Source organism: Cydia pomonella, chromosome 4 (assembly GCF_033807575.1).
Source record: "Cydia pomonella isolate Wapato2018A chromosome 4, ilCydPomo1, whole genome shotgun sequence".
Lineage (NCBI taxonomy): Eukaryota > Metazoa > Arthropoda > Insecta > Lepidoptera > Tortricidae > Cydia > Cydia pomonella.
In genome coordinates, this window is record NC_084706.1 from 8655286 (window position 1) to 8676644 (window position 21359).

At 37.9% G+C, this 21359-nt stretch overlaps 1 protein-coding gene across 1 annotated transcript; it reads right to left on the bottom strand.

Moving 5' to 3' along the window:
* Positions 1-9075: 9075 nt before the first annotated feature.
* On the bottom strand, positions 9076-18998 carry LOC133517006 (protein krueppel-like). Its single transcript, XM_061850110.1, has 2 exons — positions 18655-18998; positions 9076-12750 (listed from the first exon to the last, which is right to left on the bottom strand). Exons 1-2 carry the CDS (start codon positions 18689-18691, stop codon positions 11876-11878), a joined length of 912 nt encoding a protein of 303 aa, XP_061706094.1. The 5' UTR covers positions 18692-18998; the 3' UTR covers positions 9076-11875.
* Between the last annotated feature and the right edge of the window lie 2361 nt (positions 18999-21359).

The following is a 21359-nucleotide window of genomic DNA, read 5'->3' on the forward strand; positions in this document are numbered from 1 at the left end:
ATTTGTTATTGCTATCATAAAAAGGTAAAGCGTTTATTTTTTACATGTTCATGTGACCAGCTGACGTTTTTACCATCATCGCTATTATAACAGACTGACAATTTTTTAAATTAACAATAACATCTGAACTATCTCTCTATCTTTCTGAAAAAGTATCAAACGGGAGGCGATATTAATTTTTTTAACGTGTTTCGGTGGCTGCCTTTCCTCAACCCACCAATGGAGCGGCAACTGACGTCCACGAGGGTTCATCATACATAGCCGTTAACCACTATACGAGTTCTCGCCCGGGAGGCTATAGGTCATGAAAATCTGTTCCTGGCTCGCGGTCTATAAAGAAGTCTCTGTTGGACGGTACAGGATTATGTTTTCAAAATGACGGGCATTTTCCGAGCCTTGGACTCAAATACCTGAACATGCAAGATCATATGATATTTTCTAGTTCTAAATGTTCCAATAGGGTCTTCCTTTTTAGGGTTTCGTCTGTCCGTCCGTCCGTCTTGTTTCTTGATCGTTAGTGCTAGAAAGCTGCAGTTTGGCATGGATACATAAATCATACATTACGACAGAACGGTAAAATAAAAACTATAAAAAATAGTTTTTAGGGTACCTCCCACATACCAAATATTATTTTTTTGCTTTGACCCAATAGTATGGGGTATCGTTGGATAGATCTTTCAAAACGAATAAGGGTCTCCAAAAACCATTTTTTGATAAAGTTAATATTTTCGGAAATAATCGCTCCGTAATAAGAAAAAAATATGTATCCTCCCCCCCTCTAACTTTTGAACCATGGGTCTAAAATATCTTGAAATAAAAGCTTGATACTTTGAATGAAAACTATAGCGAACATGATCGGTCCAGTCGTTTTTGAGTTATTACAAAACAATTTCTCTTAGCAAAAAGACGTACAAAGCGCTACAAAGGTACTCCCCTATGCTTGTAATGTACATGATACTTACTGATTTTGGCCCCGTTTGGCCGATTTTTTTGTTTGTGTTTGTAAGTTAGGTTGGGTATTAGGTACTTTAATTTAAGTTAAGATTATTATGTGTAAGGTTTACAGTATTTTTTTATATATAACTGTGTAGGTGTTCTAGACATTACGGTTCATTTTGGAGTGAAGGTGTTAGAAGAAATTAAAACAGGTCCATGGTTCCAATTTTTCGAATCATGTTGACACTGTAACTACTTGCAAGAAATAAAAGGCTTTTTTATTTTTATTTTTTATTTTATTTATTTTAAAACAGGTCCATACGCTTATGACTATTTATTGCAATTAAAAATGCAGCGGCGGGTTGGCTCATCATAGGTACAAATATAGATTTTACCCCGCGTGTAATATTGATACCCGAGCAAGTGAAATATTCTAAAATTGAGCCACGATCGTCGATCGTAGGGACTAGGGAGTGGTTAAAAAAGTGGGATCTTGATCTTAGCGAGAGTTTCAAAGCGCGAGGGCTAATCAAACTTTGCTACCGAGTGAAACACAATATTTTTACATACTAATATTATTGAATATTTATGTTCATCCTATCAGCCAACGTGGGGAAATAACTCAAAATTTACATATTATTACTTTGCCACACTAGAGGATAAAACTGTGTTTTGGAAGAATAAAGAAAGAGCTGGAATGGTTAAGAATAACCTTATAGATAAAATATAAATAGTTTTAAACAAAAATAAATAAATCGCAAAAGTTTAATCCATTTTTAACCAATCAAGTAGATCGGCGGCCGATCTTGTCTATAAAAGCTATACTTAATAAATCATTATTTTAAAAATAGAAGTAAACATTTTATTCCTGTGCACAGAAATTAAGAACACTTTCCGAGTTACAACGCCTGGCGTGTATGCCAGTAACGAAGGGCGAAAGCAAAGGGTAGGCCGAGGCGCGCGGCGCGGGGCGCGGGGCTCTTTGCCACTTCTCCAAATAAATTATAATTCGCCTCCCGACCTGCCGGGAGCCAACACTGCTAATACTAATACCCATTACTCTGCTATTAGTCTTCTTCTGCATTTATTTATACGTAAAAATATATTTATCAAATAATATACTTAGTAATAAATATTATGTTAAGAATGGGGTTGTTGCCAAAAGTTATATTTTATTGCAATACCGAATAAATAATTATTCCAAAATATAAAAATACAAGACTAATATTTCAAAAAATGAGGACTGTATTCACATCCATTAAAATAGAAGATGCCGTGTTATATTCGATCAAAAATAAAATTGTTTGATAATTATGTTGAAGGCGATAATTCAAGAGAAAAATAGTAATTTACTTGTTTTTCCGTTTATGATAATTATTTATGATGCTTGCTACATACGCGTGACGTACTACACGTATTTACGTGTAGCCAGCGACACTCGCGCAATAAAGACGAATCTCACGACATAACTATCATTCATTCATCAATTCGATTCATCCGTTGAGTTAGTTAATTAGTTATGAAGGATAAACACTATTCTAGCCTTTGTCCGCGACTTCTAGAAGTTAAAAATTATTATTAACCACCATTTTCATTGAACTTCAAAAAATCCTTAGTGGAGCTTAGTGTTTCTGGTTTCTCGACCTTTTTTGTTTCTCGAGGCACAGGAATTCTCGACTAGGATTTCTCGAGTATCTCGAGAAATTTTGAAAGATTCAAAAACACCATGTTATTTTTTTTGCTTTACTACAAATCAGACTCATAGGAGTCGTAGGTGAGATCAATAATCAAACAAATGGTATATTTTTAGTTACCATAAATTGCAATTAACAAAAAAAAAAAAAACAAAAAAGAAAACTATAGGTTCAGGCGATGTGATATTCTATAGTGTATTTATTTAGGTATTTAACAAAATGTAAACATACCACAATATGGTCTATTATTAGATAAGAATATTCAAGAGAATTAATTTAACCCGATGTGACAAACTTACTTACTTTTTGGCTAATAAAAATATATCAGGATCATTTGATTTATCAATAGACAGTAATTTAGTTTTGTAATATTTGTTATTTTATGGTCCTATAATTCTTTTTTTTAGCATTAGAAATAAGATAAGCGATCTTGACGAGTCTTTTTTATGGTAAACACTTTTGAAAAACAAATCGAGGCAAATATGTAACAATAATAAATCATATACGATTATTTTCATTATTTTGTTTTCATAAGTAGTAGTTACTAATTTCAGAAAAGCATTTAAAAAAAATAAAAGACGTGTCAAGATTGTTTACCTTTTTTCTAACGCTAAAAAACGAAGTATAGTAATGGACGAATTCTTTAGACATTCGAGGGAAGTGGTTGAAAAGTTTCAAAACATGAAAATCGTTTGAAGCCAGAACGATAGGGGACGGATCAAGGCAGTTATTTTATTTGGTTGCTTAACTAATAAATGTGTAAGTACCTGAAAATCTAAAAATAAAACATTGTTTACATTTATGTAACTTCCTAAAGAAATACACTATAGACACATCACGTGTTATACGCGTGTTTTCTTGATACTTATCACAAGAGATTAATTTCTCGAGTTCTCGAGGCATTGAGTCTTTTTTTCCCGCCTCGACGAGGGACAAATTTCTCGAGATTACCCGCCTCGAGAATTCTCGAGCAGAAATCCTAGTGGAGCTGTGCATTATTTTAAGGATGTTCCAAATATCAATATCTTACGTTTCTAGGCTGTGTGTTGTCTGTCAATATCTATACAACGGAACTGTTGCCCCCAAATTCGTTCGCGTGTAATTTTATCTAAATTGTTGTACGGTAAATCGTCTATTACTGCAGGCCACCTCCGCTAAATTTGAAGACGTTGGTTCAAATCACTTGAGACTTCTATTTGGGCCAAAACAGAAAAAGGAACCGTTATAGGATCACTTGTATCTTTCTATCATGACCAAAGGGACTAAAACGTGTAGAGATATGAATTTAAAATGAATATAAAAAACTCGAGTCCTTAATTTTTAGGAGCTGTGCACAAACGTGTTTGTTCGTTTTAATGAACCTAGGTGGTATAACCTAATTAATTGGACTTATATTGATATTTTTTTCCGCTCAAGAATATTCCAACGAAAAATTTAAGATTGTCCATCGATCCAGACTATCTCTTTGTTGGCTGTGATCGAAATTCAGGCGGGCCGTATGCTTGTTTGCTACCGACGTAGTATAAAAAACAAAACCCGCGTGTGTACACACGACGTGCGTGTTCGTTTTAATGAACCTAGGTGGTATAAACTTGACGACCGGTCTGGCTTAGTGGCTAGTGACCCTGCCTATGAAGCCGATGGTCCTGGGTTTGAATCCCGGTAAGGGCATTTATTTGTGTGATGAGCACATATATTTATTTCTATGTATTTAAGTATTTGTATATTATATATATATATCGTTGTCTGAGTACCCACAACACAAGCATTCTTGGCTTACCGTGGGATTTAGTCAATTTGTGTAAAACCGTCCCTATAATAAGTATATATTATTTAATTAATGGTGTGCGAATCCGACGCGCACATGGCCTGTTTTCAGGGATCCGTACCACAAAAGGAAAGGAAGGAATCCGTATAGCACGTTACTTGAACAGGAAACTCTTGAAGGAATTTAGTAATGTCGCGTGGTTTACAACATTACCCTGCGCTGCGCTGCGTCGGTTAAACTATTATCGAGGCGGAGTGTAGGGGGAGCGATTAATTTAATAAATACCAACCGGATTCCAGTGCGTTTGTCTCCGAAGATATGCGGCGTGCCACGCTTGTTGAGTTCCGCCGCCCAGCTACACAAGTACTCACCTGCCAGCGTTCACAGGCTAGGCGGTCTTCACATGGATGCGGATCCGCTCCGGTGTGAGAGCGGGACATCGCTATAATATATGCTTACGTGCATAACACTGTCCCGCTTTTCACTGTCCGGTTTTCGTTCTACCCGAGGGGTGCCGATCTGCCGACCGACGAATAAAATCCTACACAGTTTGAGTTAAAGCCTCGTTAAAGCGCTCTAGAACATAGACACCGCCATGTCCGCCATGCAATCAAAGTTACGCTCTCATTTTAAACAGTTTTTTTTAATATCCGGCCAATATCCGGCCTCGCACTGGAGGCTTTGGTCACTTTTTCTTACGTAGGTTTTCTTATGACATTTATTTCAGTTCTTAAATTGTGTTCATTAGGTTATTTAAGTTTTAACAATGTAGTAAATAATAATATCCCAACATTTTACATGGAAATGTTTTTGGTGGGATTTCACTTCTTGTAAGTTACTTGTGACAAACTTCCATCCCCTAATTTAAAAGGGGTGGGGGGTGATTTACTAAAAATCCTGAAATATATATTCTGTTAGATATAACAATATATCAATTTTCAGACCTCTCTAGCATCAAAATTTGCGGAACCCTCATACAAATTTTCATCCCCTACTTAAACTAGGGGATTTGGGGTAAAAGTTCCAAGTTTTAGAATATTTTTGTTGTTTGTGTGGGTACTAACAGTAGCTTACATACCAAATTTCAGCTTTCTAGGACTTCAGGAACTACCTTAACAGTTTTGATGATCATCAGCGTATGAGTGAAAGAGTTAGTGACGAAATCAGGGTTTTTTTAGATATCAATAAAATCTAAAGTATAAGAGCTATGCAATCATCTAAACTTTTTATGTTTCCAATGTTGACATTATATCCCGAAAATTTTGTTTATCTGGTATAATCCAAACCATAGTTATGAGGGTTCAAAAAAACGATGAAGCGCTTCAAGAAAAGGTAGGTAGTGCCCTTGCACTTGGCTTGACTCGTCTTGGCGGAGGCATTATCGTGCCTCCGGATACTTATTTGTACAGTTCTTCTCCCAGAAATGTCATTGTTGACAGTTGACAGATCATATATCCATTACAAATTGATAACAGGAAATTACTATAACCGGTGATAGTTACCTATTGATTTTAATAACTGCATTATAATATGCCTAAATTGAAGCACAGAGTCCGAGCAAGACAAGTCTGCAAAGATTTTGATAGCACACGCAGTGCAAGTGTTATTCTAAACGTCAAACTTCTATGAAATTGTTATGGTGTTTTAATAACACTTGCACTGCGGGTGCTATCAAAATCGTTGCAGATTTATTTTGGTCTAACTCTAGAAAATTTCACTTTCAAGTAAACTTAATATAATGTCTTATTTTTATGATATTTTGCCAACCAAAGTACCTACAGATTCACGGTTAGTTAAAGTGCAATTTTTAATGAGGTTTTATACTTCCAGAGACCACCATGGTACCCTACACAACCGCGTAGACAACGTGCATATCGTTCACGCTCCGTGGCGAACGAAACGCAACTGTCACAGTCGCACTAATATGGAAGAGTGATAGAGAGAGACGACTACGCTACGCTACGGAGCGTTAACGATTGTAACGTTGGCTACGCGGCCTGTACTGTAACCCTAGAAAAGTCTAGCGGTTACAGTACAGGCCGGGCGGTAGCGGTAGCGGCGGTACGGTTACAGTACCGTTGTACGGTAGGTAGGTAACCGGTAACCTACCTAAATATTTTTGACATAGTACTTTTCAATCAGAGTACCTCATAAATCAGAGAAGCCTCTTTGCCAACTGATTAACCTTTTCTGTTTTTGAGTTTCCCTTTTAGAGCCCGTCTGTCCTCATGTCACCGCCATTTTCCTCGACAGCTAAATGCTGTATTTTAATTACATTACATATAACACATAGGTGAATTTCATGAGCCGCTACTTAGTTTAGAAGTTACAATTAAATAAATGTATTTATAGAGGGAGCACTCATACATGTTACAAGAAGTGAAAAAAATGTAGTAAATACTGATGGCACCTTATTTGACAGGTCTTTATAAACAAATTTTAAGGTTTTTTAGTTATGTGATTTTTTTAAAGTCCTTAAAGTCCCTCTAACTTTATAACCGGGCGAACAAAAAAAAAAACAAATCCAAAAAAAAAATTGTACACATAATCCACGAAAATTGTTTTAAGAAGTAACTAGTGATCACGAAAGAATAGGTATGAGAAAAATAGAGGTGGTTGAGCAGTAAATATAAAAAAAATAGTTTTTATTAAAACGACGTAATTGCCGCAATAGTATACCTACCCATTCGTTTACCCTCCATTATGCGTGGCCCGACACACACACGGCCGGTTTTTACGGTTCCTCGGCGACAGAACGGTAAAATAAAAAATAGAAAAAGATATTTTTTAGGATACCTCCCATACAAAGTGTTGTTTTTTAGATATTTTTTTTATTGTTATTGTTGGATATAAGGTCTTTTAAAACGAATACGGGTCTCTAACAACCATTTTTTGATAAAGTGAATATTTTCCGAAATAATCGCTCTGAAAGAAAAAAATATGGGTCCCCCTCTAACTTTTGAAACATGGGTCCAAAAAATATGACAAAAATCGTATAACAAAAGCTTAACAAGTACTTGAAATAGAAACTATAGTGAACATGATCGGTCCAGCCGTTTTTAAGGTTCCGTACCTCAAAAGGAAAAAGCGACTTTGTTGTCCGTCCGTTGGTCTGTCTGTCTGTTAAGACCCTTTATTTTGAAAACGTGTGGTGGTATCCATTTGAAATTAAAACCATATACTCGGTCTACACGGTAACGAAAAAATCAAAAGTCACAAAAAATGGAATCAAAATTTATAGGATACTTCCCGTTGATCTAGAATTATGAAATTTGGCAAGTAATATTATCTTACATTACACTACAAGTACAGGGAAATAGTACATTGTGCAACGAGGGGGGTAAGTGAAAGATTGTACGAGAGTCTATATATATAATTAAAGACTCGAGTAACAATATTCTTACTCCCGGAGTTACACACAATGTTTTTCATCACACTTGCTAAGAAAAAACTAAATTTTAAATGAAATAATTCTTAAATACGGTGACATTTCAAACATTCGTCCGCCATATTGTCAAGTTTTGACAGTTTAGGCATCGAAGGCACAGACCTATCCCACGTTCAGTCACAATTGAGAATTGTGTAAAAATATTTCACAGTACATATCATACGATTATCATTTCATACGAGTGCGGGAATGAGCACTTTCCGTGCATATGTCGGAACTTTAAAGAGCCATATGTACTGTAAAACGTTGTATGATACACGTGCGAATAGGTAATTCCCAACTCGTGTCGATTTAAAACACTCCCTTAGGTCGTGTTTTAATTTATCACCACTCGTATCGTAAATAACTGTTAAACGGCTATTAAATTAATCAAATTAAATATTTTTAAACTTTATCAAAAATACTAAATTATAAACTTGAATATTTTAAAAGTATAACTCATTTATACCTAGTTAATTCGTATGAATTAGTACCAAAATTTAAAAACAAATATAGCAATTTTTTTCACAATCCATAACTCCCACGGGAACAATATAGTCGTTTGTCCTTCAGTATACCTGCATGAAATAAGATCTTTTTCGAGCAAGTGTGATGAAAAAAAGTGAAAACTACAAATTTGTAAAAAAAAATTGTACGTAGCTCTCGGTGAACGAGTCCGACTCGCACCTGTCCGGTTTTCAATTATTGCAAAAAGAATTTTCTTAATATAAAGTCGTACAAAGTGCTGCGAAGGTACCTAGGTATAATGTACAGTACATGATACTTACCAATAGTCCCCGTTTAGGGATCCCGGCTGGTTATTAAAGGTCTTCATTGGCATAAGTAGTGCATTACCAAGTTAAAAAGCAGTGGGCTAAGAATAGTATCCTGGCGGACCCCGACATTCTCCTCGAATTCCGCGCCAACACCAGCAGGGCTGAGTTCTGGTCTTGATATTGCGGTACATGTTCTGCAGTATTCCGACGCATTTTGATTATGGACATTCTAGTACAGTAGTTTAGGTCGAGCCGGACCAAGCTAACTCTGCAAGCAATTTGCAATGTCGAAATGTGGAAATGTCATATGAGGTTTATATTGACACTCCCTCACTATGTTCTATCCAAGCCAGTGCAGATTTCGCTTAGATGGACTTTATTTGATCTTCATAATTTAAGTATCCCGTTTAGAATTGAAATCGCAATTTTTAAGAAATAAAGGGTAATTATATATGTATAGAAATCAAAAAGTGATTAAATAACAAACATCTCTTTATTATAATAATTATGTTGGTACTGGACATTGATAAATAATTAAATGTAACTATATTCATTGTATCACACCGTGTGTGTAATCATTAGATATATAAATGTTACTTTATGAGGTACATATTAATATTACAATTATTAGCTTGTCAGTTTATGTTAAGTTAAAGTAACCTGTGTCCGAGCATGAGGTAGATAGATTTATGGCAGTATCGCCGAATTACAGAAACTAAGACAATATCTTAATCCATTTATATATCTTATCATTTGACTTCTTATATTACTTTGTGGAATAGTTTGCGATGTGTTATCATGGCACTGAAACCTAGTGCATCGACTAACTAATTCGTATAAACAAATTTAAGCAAAACAATAAAGTTAAAAACTATTTTATAAAATAGGAACTCAAGTATAAATTGCAAATGAAGGTTTGGACTACAGCCGACCGGGCCGGCGCGGGAGATACTTTGACATTAGGACAACTCTAGTAGATACGGTAAAATAGGTGTTACATAATTAAATTAAAATCAGTCTCAAATGGTTCCGCCGCTCGCGGCATCAGGTGACGGTGTGCGATACCTCGCTTTCGCTTAACGTGATATTTATTTTAATCGTAGACAATAGAAAATATTCCAAGAACTTTGGCTCTATACCCTGGAGCAGTATCTCTATCGTATGAGGTAGATAATGGCACCGTAGCAATAACACTAATTACCATATTATACAATACAACATTGCAACATGGAATTACAACTTCTAATTGAAAGTATCATTTAATTTGTACACATTACTTTTTGTACCAATAATTTCTTTGGGGAAAAACTTTTTATATTTTACACCGTCTCGATCTACTCTAAGACCCTACGCTCCATGATACTTTAACACTAATGAAAATAAAATAATAATAATCAACAAGTAGCACTGTTAAATACTTACATACATTTATCGTGTGCGCTAAAACATTGAGAACAATTACTCTGCGATGGTAAATTAGACAAAAACGAATACAATAAACACACTAACCCTAATAGGAAACTAATACCCGTAGAACAAATTGCGAATTATGCTCCGTCCGCGCGCCGACGGCGTACGGCGGTGCGCCGCCGCCGGCGCCGCTACCTTGCCTACTCGGACCATGTGCGTTGTGCATTGCATCCACCCTATTTGATTCAAATATATACAATTTTCACATTAAATATTTAGATTGTAGCTTAAAAACTATACGAAAACATCTTCTATTCAACAGATATCAATGCAACCCGTTCATGGTCCTTAATTTTCACTATCAAAATACATTCAAAAAATGTGTAAAGTTAATTTAACATTTTCATCCATTTTCACGATTCCATACATCCGTTGCACGATAATTGAATATTCAAGTGCTACCCAATTTTACTCAATCGCGTACAACAGATTTTGGCTATTTGGTATAGGGACTTGGGAGTTTTCAGAAAATAGTGTACCCAATTAGCGTAAGTATAGTTAAAAAAAATTTTCACTGTCAGTTTTGTGACGACAGTTTTATTAAGCATGAAATATTTATGGGGATAAATTTTTGCCTTTTTACATTATAATATCGCTTATAGTTTATGAAATGAATGCCAAAACCAAGTTTTTATTGAGATTATTAAATCTCAAAAAAAACTGACAGTGATACTTTTCTTAACAACTCACGCTAAGTGGGTACCTACACTATTTTCTGATAACTCCCACTTACATAGAAATATATTTACAAACCACATTTACTTTCCAGTGCCAATTTCGTTACATCGGAAATGGCGCTGAAAATATTTTAAAATACCTACAAACTAACTGATAAATAATAAATAATTTTGTTTAGGGACAGCATTATGTACAAAAGCGGTGCGCCCGGCCGCGCGCCGCCCGCCGGCTCTATAGGTACTAAGCTACAGCTTCACCAAACAAACAAACGGCCCCTATAATTCTATTGAAGCAAAGCACCAGTATCAGTTACGTTTTATCGGTCAGAAAACTTAAATTAATGCTTGTAAAAGCACAAAACGAGCTCGAGGCTATTGATTAAAAACTGGCAGTCGCGCACAAAAGAGGGTGATACTGAACCGGTTGTCGCAAGGCGAGGATCTGGGCGAACACAAAACGACCGCTTTGTTCGCTTTGAGGAATTCCCTTCAAATCAATACTTAATAATCAACGATTGTGAACTAGCCTTTGTCGCGGAAAATAATAAGTCAATGTCGCGGCCTTCTCCGGGCGTATTCCGGTTCCCGCTCGGCGAGCGCGGAGTGCGCCTTGGACGCGCCGCGCCGGCCTCATGGACCGTAACGTTCACAGTTTTTTTGTCTACAAATGGAAACAATGCAAACAACAATAAATCAAAGAATTACTTTTGTGCAACGGGTTCGATCTTTCTTAGGTTTGCAAATTTCGAAACAAAGGAACAAAACCATCGCATTTTTTCCTTCCCTCACCTTGCAATTATGCAAATGGTACAACAATAAGGTTTTTAAACTGTAACACGAATAAAAAGTGTCTTTATGGTAGATATTGCAAATGCATAATCATAAAAACAGAATGAACGACTACCTAACTAGACTGACTCAGTAGTGATTACCGCGAACATGCGCAAAAAATTAACGCGTAGGTTTTTTTAAACGTTTGTTCTGAGAAGTATCTCCATGTCCAACTAAACATTATGAGATCTACATAATAGGCTCGGGCTGGGACGGCGCGCATACGACCAAGTAGGACGCGGGGTCTACGCGGGAGGAACTCGTATACCGGCTCAGCGGCGCGTGGAGCGCGGGGACTACGCGGAGTGCACGCGCAGGTCGGTGGGCGAGTCCGGCGTGGCCGGCCGCCGCGGGAGCGACAAGTCCTCCGGCTCCGTCTGCTCGGGCCACTCGTCCCAGCGCCAGTCAGCGGCTGTGGCCGCAGGCGGGCTCGGCGAATCGGGCTCGCAGCCGGTGCCGGCGCAGCGGTGCAGAGCGGCCGCCTGTCGCCGCCGGAAGCGCGCCCCGCAGCGGCAAGCGAACGGCGCATCGCCCTCATGTACCAGCGCGTGGGCTTTCAACTGGTTGGAGTCGGAGAAGCGCGCCGGGCAGCTTTGGCAAGCGTATGGCCGTTCACCGGTGTGCACGCGCAGGTGCCGCCGTAGGTTGGCCACCTGCACGAAGTGACGTGGACAGTGCGGGCAGCTGTATGGCTTCTCGCCCGTGTGCAAGCGGAGGTGCGTCTTCAGGTGGTGGTCGCGCGTGAACCGCTTGTGGCACTCACCGCACTCGAACGGCTTCTCACCAGTGTGGGTGCGTTCGTGGTTCTGCAGCACATGTTTGTAGCCGAAAGAGCGTGAGCAGATCTTACAGGTGAAAAGTTTATCTCTGGGCGGGTCGGCTGCACCCGGCGAAGATCCCGAGGAGGGCGGAGAGAGGGGCGCAGTCGTATGCGAAGTAGTAACGGTTTCGTCGAGTTTGGACGCGCGGCGTCGCTTGCGGGCACGGTCCAGCTCCGGTGGAGGTAGCAGCGGCGCGGGCGGAGAAGGTGGCCAGGCGGCCAGCAGCGCGCCCGAGTATAGCTCGGCCGGCAGCCCTGCCACTAGCGCCGCGGCACGCGTCGCCAGCAGACGCTCAGCTAACATCGGTAATGATTCTTGACGCATTGTTGATAGCGGTCTCACTGACACACCTGCCACAAAAAAAAACATTCATTATTTTGATGCATTAGGTACTAATAATAAACAAACGACACACACAAAACAACATATTGAAAAAATTATAAAGGTAGGAGACAAAAAAATGCATAAATGCGTTTAATTTTTTCCTTATTATTTGTTATTATTTTTTCCTGCACCAACATACACAAATGTCTCTGTTTGACCCAATGGTTGACTGGTAGAGAATGCCTTTTGGCATTAAGTTCGCCATTTGTACATTTTTCTTTATGTGTGCAATAAAGTTTAAATAAATAAATAATAAATAAATATAGGTATCATAACTGTATCATGCCCTTAGGTGTAAACTCAAGACAAAAATTGTCATAGTCGGCATCACTTCCGTCACTCGTTAGTTCCGACCTAAACAAATACGCCGTGGAACCTATCGATAGCGCACTTATCAGCAGCAAATGACAAAAAACGCGGCAAAAACCGTTGCCAGACGCTGCGGAGGAAACATTTGGTCGCAATCATGCCGATGCAGGTCGCTTCCGCCCCGACCTGTTGCGCAAATTGCCGCGAACAAGCCATGCCTCGCTCCCGCATCCTCCGCTAAACTCATCTGTGTTTAAATGATAATACATAATTAGATTAAACTTGAATGCTTGATGTTCTTTTTAATTGTGTTACTCCCTTGTCACGGAAGGGGTGTCGTCCAGCAGCCCCGGGCCCGCGCCCGCGCTCGAGCGGACCACTTATAATGGAATTAATTATTCCTCAAGCGGCAAACTCCGCCCGCCCGCTCCGCCCAAATTATATTCAAATATTAATTTCGACGGAGAAAAGCCTTTTTGAGAGCACTTAATTAAAATTAGACAAAATCATAATTGAAAGTTCTCCTCGAGGCGTGAAGAGGCGGCGAGGAGGGAAGCTCCTTGCATTATCTACTTAGCTGTGGCATTAATTCCGGGCCGAACTGTGGACTTAGCCGTCGCGCTTAATTGAAGGAGGCAAAATAGAATTACTGGGCGCTGCGAGTGCCGCGGCAGCTCTTTGCGCCACGCTTTTGTTTCTAAACGGTCACGTATAAGGGATACAACATAGCGTTTCTTCTTAAAACAGGCTCGAAAAAAATGTTCGCTGAAGCTAATTACGTATTCTACCATCGGATGATGTAAAAAATAATGAGATAATTTTAAAGTTTGTGATTAGGCGGCGGCGGCGCGCGGCACGTACCGCCGGCTTATCCCATAACTTTTTAATAACATTACTCGCTGTTTCGAGGCCGGGCAGCAAACCGAACTCGTGATGTGCCCTGAATTGTAATACGGGCAAAATGTAAAAGTTGACTCGCCAAGTAAATACAGATGGAAACATCAGCAGAGGCAACCTGACTTTGCCCCTGCCTAACTTATAGATTCGATAATACTCTGCCGTCCAAGTTGATTACTTGTACGGAATTACATTATATAGGCTTTTTTACAGTATGTAATCTTTATTGTTCCGGGACTGATGGTAGATAGAGATAGGCAATAGATCAGCCCATTATGGGCACGGTTATTGGTGGTCGGGTGACAATAATACTGGTGATAAATGTTTACAGTACCGCACCCTTCCCGACGCTTTTTATGAAGCAAAGAGTTGTAATTATCCCCTCTTTATGTGCCATAAATATTTGTCAATAACCCGTACTTAATATTTTTATGATGAGGCCTATTGCCCTCTCACTATAACTCATTATCACGTAGGGGCCCACCAATTAAACATCATGTGAGTGACATTATTATTGTAAAAGCTTCTGTTATCAGGATACAAAAAGATTTATATACCTATATAGAAACAAACGAACAGATAACTAAGAGTGGGTATCTACTTAATCGCGTTACTTAATAGGGAATATATATTAGAACGCTCGTTTCTTTTTACTTGATGTAATATTGATTACCTAAGTGATGTTTAAAAATATATTTCAAAAATCGGTCAATATTAGAAATCCTCTCTTGATGTTGGTTTTGCTACAATAGTTGGGTTAGCTTTGCATTAGCAGGTACCCCTAGTCTAGTAACTAAACGACGAGCACAATCAAAAGTATATTTATACTTAAGTACATATGTATAGGTTATAGAACGGAATCAGTCTAAAAATTTGAGGCTTTACGTATATTTTATTTTATGTATTCTTCACGATGTGTATACGCAAGACAAATGAAAAAAAAAAACAAGAAACTGTTTATGGGAATTTCCTTACAAAGTGACTCGAGCATTAACGAGTATTAACTAATTTGATCTCAGACCGATTTTGCATCTTCCCACAATAGCAATGAATACGAAAGTCATGAAATACCTCACTGTCATACTTTATTAGGGTTTCACTACCGTACTTAGCTAGGAACCCTTATAGTTTCGCCATGTCCGTCTGTCCGTCCGTCCGCGGCTTTGCTTCGTAATCGTTAGTGCTAGAAAGCTTGAATATAGCATGGATACATAAATCATACATATATGCGATAGAACGATAAAATAAAAACTAGAAAATATATTATTTTAGGGTACCTCCCATAAAAAACTTTATTTTTGATTTTTTTTCGTTATAAATTTTTTGTTTCGTGTGGGGTGTCGTTGAATAGGTCTTTTAAATCGAATAAGGGTCTTCAACAACCTTTTTGATAAAGAGTATATCTTCGGAAATAATCGCTCCGAAAGGAAAATAATGTGCCCCACCCTTCTAATTTTTGAATCATGGATCCAAAAATATAAAAATAAATCTCTTAAAATAAAAGCTTAACACGTACTTTCAATAATAATAATAGCGAATATGATCGGTCCAGCCGTTTTGGAGTTATTGCGCTGCGAAGGTAATACTCCATTCGGATACAGTCGGTGGCAAACAAGCATACAGCCCGCCTGATGGTAAGGAGTCTCCGTAGCCTATGTACGCCTGCAACTCCAGAGGAGTTACATGTACAAGATACTTACTAATAGCCCCCGTGTAGCTTATTGTGACAGAAAAGTAACTACGGAACCCTACATGGAGCATAGCCCGGCATGCTATTGGCCGATTTTTTTTATTTTGCTGTAGCGGAATTTTGTTTCTAAATTCGGTTATTATATTTATTGTGACGTTACTTCACTCGTATGCCTTAAGTAGGTCCCAATAAAGCTTATGTTTTAATGTTTGATACACAATTGGTTGAGTTAGTTTGTGTAATAGTGAGTGGTAGGTACTAGTGGTGGGTTAGCCGTGTCCCAATTCGGCCACGTAATGGGATTACCCGCAAGGCACGCACTCGCACAGATTACGCTTCTACGGGTTCGTACTTTAGGGTTAAGCGCCGCAAGCCGAATTTTTTCGGCTTCGTCTTTATGTAATGTTTTCGGTAGCTATTCAACAAATAATTATGTCGTTTATCGTGATTCTAAATTACTCAAAGTCACCTGATTTTGCATTATTTTACCTAGTATAGTTAAACGTTGATTGTTGGAATATTTAGTGATTAGGTAGTATTATTTGATGTAAGTGTAATGTTTGTTTTTTAATGAGACAGTTTTAACATAGATCGTTACAAAAAACATGAAAAAGAAATTCTGTCCACATGATGGAAAAAGGTAATACGATTTTCAGTTAATATGCTTTATAGAAATGTGTTTGTGCAACATCTTGTAGAGTTTATTACCTATTTAAATAAAATATGTATTTTACCATAACATGAATGTATTTATTGCCTTATTGGTAAAAAGTAGTTACGCTACAGAAGACAGCAAATAAACAGTGTAATGACGTCCAGTACGAAAAGTAATGACCGTTTTATTGTAATAGCAATTAAAATAATTACATTAAAATTAACTACCTACCTATAACTGAAGTTAACGAAGCCACAAATAAGAACTTTGTATATTTCCCTTTACATTTATTCAAAAGTAAGCTTTATCAATGGCTCAAGGAATAAATGTTTTATTCAACGAATGACCTCTTGGACAGGAACACATAATATATGTTACGAGTTTACGAGTAGGTACGTAGACTTTAAGTTTAGTTATAGGGCTTAATCTTAGTCTAGTTTTATGATTACTTTGCATGCTATTGTATAGCAAAATATGTTTTTGTACTGGAATTTTTACTTACCACCACCATCGTTACATATTTTATGAGAATTAAGGACTTTACTTTTACTTTGCCAACTACCTACATATGAGTTGCAATAAACAAAAGTAGCAGTAATGCTAGTGGGTGCAGCGACCATGTGCACTTGTGTGCGCTTGGAGTTGCAAGCATCCACAGGCTACGGTAGGCTACGGTGTTCCTTTGCTACCGAGGTGACTTAAAATATGTACCTAGTGTTAATATTAAGTTAGGAAAGAAAATAATATACTGCCGTTCAGTAACGTCAGAATATCATAATACATATGATATTCTGACGTGAGTATATAATATATCCTTATACATATACACGTATTTTTACCAACTAAACTACGTTGAGTAAATAATAACCAGCAAACTTTAGAATATACGGCGTCAATGATTATGTTAAACAATCAAATGGCAGAGACCGTTATCCGGAGGTGAATCACACGATGCGATTCAAGATCGGCAATTAGTTGGATAGTTAATATAGTTATTGCCAATTTTCTACCCATTTACGATAACCCTAAATTACCTCATTAGGTAATATCGTTGGCCATTACTGGCCGAGATATTTAAACAAATTTAAATATTTTTATCACATACAACATACCAATTATAACACGTATTAGTATTTATTATCTATATTCATTCTAGCACCGTCTCCTGTATTTAATGAACATCGACTAACTGAATCTCCTCTTGAATTTATATTATATGTAAAATAATCCTACACCCCCTAATTAGAATTAATAGTAAAAAATAAATTGAACATACATCATTTACGACTCATCTCTTCGACATACTTACTCGAACATTATTTAGGACTCTCGGCCCGATTTGAACTTTGAAATACTTCAGACATTTGCTAGAGATAGACAACGATATATATATATATATTATATAAATACTTAAATACATAGAAAACACCCATGACTCAGGAAAAAATATCCGTGCTCATCACACGAATAAATGCCCTAACCAGGATTCGAACCCGGGACCATCGGCTTCATAAGCAGGGTCACTACCCACTAGACCAGACTGGATGTCAAAATACACAATTACAAGAATTGCTCGTTTAAAGGAATAATATATAGAATAATTAACTGCGTTTGTGTTTAGGTATACATATAAATAACTATTGTGACATTTACCAATAGATACTGTATTCCAAATGTATTGATAATCAGGATTAATACTTATATTTTTTTGGACACGTTAGAGTCACAGACCTTTTACCTGATGGTGATAACCAATCATATCATCAAAATGTCAAAACATTAACGAAGCGACGAAACGAATCATAACGAAGACAACATAAACAATATCAATTCTTAAAATTCATAAATATGTATATGGAAATATATAAAGATAAGTCTGCGCAAAAAATACTTATACTTACTACGGTAAAACAGACGTGAACTTTTGTTTCTTATTTTATTATTAAACAGATGTCATTATTGTATAGTTTACTTTGAAGCACAAAAACAACGGAAAGGTCACAATCGTTAAAGTTAACTGAATACAAGGGGCAGGTGTACATCATGCAATTAATTGAAACAAATGAATCATAGTTCGTACTACGCGGTAGTTTCGTAGCTGCTCGTAGCACCCGCTACGCGCTCGGCGGCGAGACGCCTACGGTTCACTGAATCTGCAAAGCTCGACATGAATGCAAAATACATGTATGTGTGTGAGGCGGCGCGGCCAATCGCGGCGCAGCACCCACGCACGCCGCGTGCCGCTAACTTTCAAAACTTTTCCCGCACATGCACTTCCTTCAGATTCAGCGAACCGGCAGCACAACATTATTCACGAACCTCTCGAATTCTGTGTCGACTGCAGCGATAAGGCCATCTCACATCAGTTCAGTTAGAATGCATTTATTTGCACCACGGGAAACCACCAAGTCCGGATAGTAGCACGTATGTGAACAGTTCACGTTCGAAGTATCAGGCGAGCACGTCGAAGGCTCGGTAACATGTTCGCACGGCGCGAAGTCGCGATCGTGAATGATGAGGTCGGTGCGTGCGGGCGCGCTCCGTGTGACCTACCACAACACTGGCGAGCGGCGCGCCGCGGACGGCCGCCCCTCGCTGTGAACACACCCCACGCCCTGCCCGCCCCGCGCCCCGCGCCACCGCCACCCCGCGCCCCGCACCCCGATGCACTCCACGTGCACGCATTGCATTCACATTTTATGGGCGCTACTACATTATGTTCCTTCCTGGAGTTGGTTTTTACCCGCGGCACATAAGCACTTTTTTATGATGACGGCCGCTGCTGTACGGGGCGGTGCTTTCTTCAGCTGAAGCTAATTGAAAATGCACTTAGGCTCATCTGTTGCAGTTATTATTAGTCATAATTGCTTCTAACGATTTATCGCTCTCCACTTGACGCTACTAGACTGAATCTGGAAAAACGTTGATTGATTAAATTAGTGCAGTAATTAAAAATAGTTGTTCCAAAAATCATCATTGTCACATTTGCCGCAAATCTCGTTTCAAACGGGTCAATAATTACTAAGCACTTATAATGAATATCTAGAGTTACCCAGGTTCAATTAATAACGCATTAAAAAAAGAATCGGTTGGAATTACCAACTTTAATTTTAATAATGAAATCCACTTACTGTACTTTGTTATAATGTTCTTTATTTAAAATAAATATACTCGTAATCGTAATCTTTTGCGCTTTTCCGGCTTTTGCGAATCCTAAAGAAGCCCGGGGGCCGAATTATGAATTTCGAGCAATAGAAATTGGGAATCTAGTGGTAGGTATTGACCACTCGTTTTCAATTCTATTACTACATAGAACTTATATACCTAGAAGTGGAGATAGTATTAAAGGGAGAACACAAAATCGAGCGATCAAAATTAAAAAATGGCCTCCATCTGCTTCAGGCATCATAAATCCAAAAATTGGCGCGGACACTGGATTTTACAAACAAAATGTTTCATCGTTGAGCGGTAAATTATGAAATAATATTTCGGAAATAACTTCCAAGAATATCATTGATATGAATTTAATAATAATTGATATGAATTTAATGGCTTTGTGACATCTGTTTTAATTCCATAAATCGCTGCATGATTTTTCTAATGTCAATAATTTTTCTGACATGTTATTTTTAATATTTTTATCTTATTTTATGTTGTAGTGAGACTATACTTCAAATTTTGCATGCTACACTAAGCAGGGTATGGTTGAACTAAAATATACTATTGTACACCTTTGTAAACCCATATTCAGCAAATAAATAAATACAAATAATAAATAAATATTATACGACATTATTACACAAATTGACTAAATCCCACAATAAGCTCAAGGAGGATTGTGTTGTGGGTACTCAGACAACGAGATATATATATATTATATAATACTTAAATACGTAGAAAACACCCATGACTCAAGAACAAAATTATTAATATCTGTGCTCATCACACAAATAAATGGATTCGATCCCAGGACCATCGGCTTCATAGGCAGGGTCACTACCTACTAGGCCAGACCGGTCGTCATAAGAACGGATGTAATAAGAACGCAGATTTTCCTCGTCTTAAGGAATTCAATAGTTTACCTACTCTAGTCAGAGCCGAAGCAATGCAGTCTACGTTTGGGTAGTCCTACCTACACATGCTGTTTTCCCTCCACATTAACAGGTGATTGTGTGCAACGACGTCTGTCAGTCCAGCGAGTTGAAGCCGCATCTTCTTACTACTACAGTAAGTGTCCCTGCGTTTGGCTTTCAACTCTCGTTATTGTATCTTAGACACTAAAACAACTCCGCCTGGGCGGACTGGCTAGTAGACAGGGCAATTTCAGTATACTTTGAATTTAGTTAAATATTTGTTTGATACAAGACATGTTCACAACATGCAAACATCTTCAATAATCTAACTATTACCTGGAATATAAAAATAAGTTTAGACTTAAGATGATAGCGTACGAATTCATAGGACATGGAGAATGGGAACTACGTTTGTATGGAGAAGCGGGCGTCCACTGATATCCTCTAACATTTCTGTTTATTGATTATTTCAGGAAATGTGTTCAAAGAACTCGCAAATTCATATTTGATGAAAGTCTTTAAATAAGAGTAAGAACTTAAAATATGTAGAAGAAGAGCGCTTGAATGGGCAATTTACAGTGTTATTGATTTCCGATTTCGACACCTTTAAGCTAGAGACTGACTTGTAATATTTCGGTATACCTAATGTAAATACGAGACAATTTTGCTACATTACAGCTACACTACTTCAGTAATATGCTTCACTTTCTAATAATAATAAAAAAAGTGAAACGAAATTAAAATTATATAACATTCAGTAGTTGAATAACCCTCTCCGAACTCCTCGCAGACATAATCAAGGCATCGGTGGGTTAAACTCGAGGCCTACAGTTAAACTCATTAGAAGACGGGTCGCTGCTACGCTTCTCAGACTACAGTAAGCCTTAAGTCACGTCTGTACGTTGCAATCAAATGTTTTCTGCGATGCAATTAATAAGAGTCAATAGAAAT

Coding starts and splice junctions, on each gene's coding strand:
- LOC133517006 (XM_061850110.1), bottom strand. CDS start 18,691: ATGGCCTTATCGCTGCAGTCGACACAGAATTCGAGAG. Junction 12,751..18,654: donor GTCGACACAGAATTCGAGAG/GTTCGTGAATAA, acceptor TTTTTGTGGCAG/GTGTGTCAGTGAGACCGCTA.